General features: G+C 29.3%; 1 protein-coding gene across 1 annotated transcript; it reads left to right on the top strand.

Moving 5' to 3' along the window:
- Nucleotides 1-1,314: 1,314 nt before the first annotated feature.
- On the top strand, nt 1,315-2,310 carry LOC136061118 (uncharacterized; the record flags this gene model as incomplete). Its single annotated transcript, XM_065768701.1, is given in 2 exon segments — nt 1,315-1,383; nt 1,870-2,310. Coding segments are annotated over 2 exon segments (472 nt in total), but the record flags the coding sequence as incomplete, so codon positions are not given.
- Between the last annotated feature and the right edge of the window lie 411 nt (nt 2,311-2,721).

The raw sequence follows: 2,721 nt of genomic DNA, 5'->3' as shown, positions 1-2,721 counted from the left end.
AAATTAATAATTCTATAATGCTTGGGTTTGATGTTTCAACCAATAGCCTGAAGGGTGAGACTAGATGATCTTATTTACCCGATAAGATTTTGAATCAAAACCATAAGTACTATTTGGTTTGAGTAATATTAGAGATATACTTTATTTTTCATCGCTGCTAGTACTAGCCATTACATCATTTTATTAGGGCCAACAACTGATACAACTTTCATTATACACTAATAAGAACATGTTATGTCACTAATTAAATAAAATGGTAGAAAAAAAAAAAAAAAACGATTAGTCAATATAGAAGTAATGATCCATCACTTATATAGTCTATCATACTGAGTTGTGATAAAAATTGTGTCATGATAGGGGAACTACTTTATCAATATGTGTTTGTTTTGAACATGAGAGGATTTCATTTTAGAAAAAGAGAAAAAAAAAATTAACAATAGGTTTAGGGATAAAATATATTCTTTTCATTTCAAGATAAACTAAAATTTTAAAATGATTCAATAACAATGGAAAATTTTAAATTACTTTAATTGTCCTAAAATTTCATTTACTTTGTATTATGGTTCAGGTTACATGATTTTGATAATTTTAAAAAAATGCCATGGACATAAACAACTTTCACAACTATTTGTACAACTACAACCTTCTAATATGGACAAATTGTTTATTTCCGCATGAATTCACCACTTCATTATCTCTTATTCACAAATTTGACATCTCAGTTATTGTAAAAAATTTTGTTTATGAAAAATTATTTTTCCGATTAAGACTCAAACCTAATAATTAAGCACATGCCCTAAAACGCGAATACTATTCTCAAAATATTGGATTCTGTCTCAACTGAGATCTATTAATGCTTTTGTTTCAATAATAAGTTGATCTTGCTTCTTCAAGAGATGAGATTCAGGTGGACCATTTTTAAAAAAATCCCACATTGACATCAACCAGATTAGCCAATTCACATGAAACTTGTATCTTCAAAATATGAGTTTCATGCTCAACCTCGAAGAGATGAGTATTTTTTAAGTTGTTTTTAAAAAGGAAGTTTTCAATTAACTTTCAAACAATGCTATTTTGGTAAATAATTCTCCAAAGAATATTATTATGCAAAAAAGTCATGAGAGTCTTACACCCAATTAAGAAAGAAAAAATTCTGGTTGGCCAAAATTACAAACAAATATAATTATAGGGTTTGTCCTTTTTGATAAACATAAGAATTATCTCTTTGTGCTTGTCGAGCTAATTTGGCTAATGTAAAGAACTTGTAGATAGATTTCGTCATGCATCACACTATTTATATGTAATATGGAATCTTCCTTTTCAGGTACGCAAAAGCTAATTGTTGAGTTGCAATGGCAGCAAATGATGTCAATTCTAACGATGGTAAATTTTTTACTTTCCCACCGTTTTATAGTGTAGGCATTCTCTGACTAAGATATCACCAAAGTCAGCCATCATTAATTTTTTTTGAAGAATGTATTCTCAGATTAAGATCAATTTTCAATTCAAATTATGATTTTCTATATCTTGATAATTCAGTAAGAGATTGAACCCTAGATATTTTTGTTGGAACATATCTTAGTTAAGCTATAAAATTTTAGACCAGTACAATAAAATCCTATTTCTTGTTATAAGTGTTTTATATTCTCATTATATATTCTACGGATTTCAACTTATCATGCACAATTTCTTTTTTCTTTTTTTCATTATAAAATAAGTAAAGTTTATAAAAAAAAAAAAAAAACATTAAACATTAAATATTATAGTTGGAGTACAAAATGGAACATTATGAGAGAAGATTTTTATTCTATAAAATACTTTGCACTATGATTGTTACTAATTAGCAACATTTTCTTTTTACACATGAAGTCAGTGGGGACTGTGGGAGGCTTTATCTGGCTGCGCTGACAGGTGATTGGAAATCTATTGAGGGCATGACAAACATTCAAAGACGTATTAGTTGGAATGAAGAAACCACTCTTCATATTGCTGCTGCTGCAAACCAGGAATACTTTGTGAGGAAATTATTGGGATGGATGTCATTAAATAACTACAACCTAACAGCTGAAAGCAAGGTTGGGAGCACTGCCTTGACCTACGCTGCTGCAACTGGAAATGTGAAAATTGCCGAGATGATGCTAGAGGAAAATCCTGAGCTGCCAAACCTAGGTAGAGGGGTGAAACCACTCTCTATGGCTGCTTTCTTAGGACACAGTCAAATGGTGCAACGTCTTTATCCTGTGACTACAATAGATAACCCAGATGACGAGAATGATATATTTATCAATTGTGTTAGAAAAGACTTATATGGTAAGCATAAGTTATTATAATGTTTCCTGTCTTTTATTTATTTATTTTTTGGTTTTCACATTTTGATTTTGATTTTGATTTTTGTTTATTTATTTATTTAATTTTGATAATTTGATAGCTACAATAGGAAAATAGGGGTCTGAACCTTGAATGTCTTGGAATTACAAGAAGATGACGTCAATTAGTTAAGCTATTCATAATTTTAATAATTTTGTCATTCTAAAATTGATTTGAAGTTCAAAACATTATCATGACTTAAACATTTTCTAAAATAAAATATTTCTTTACAAATAAGGACAAGTTATACAATTCACTCATTTACTAAATTCGAAAACAAAACACCCCCCTACAAATAAGGACAAGTTATACAATTCACTCATTTTCTAAATGGATACCATAGTATCAAACCCC

Source organism: Quercus suber, unplaced genomic scaffold (genome assembly GCF_002906115.3).
Source record: "Quercus suber isolate HL8 unplaced genomic scaffold, Cork oak 2.0 scaffold_989, whole genome shotgun sequence".
Taxonomy (NCBI): Eukaryota; Viridiplantae; Streptophyta; class Magnoliopsida; order Fagales; family Fagaceae; genus Quercus; species Quercus suber.
This window is presented reverse-complemented; position numbering and strand designations above follow the sequence as displayed.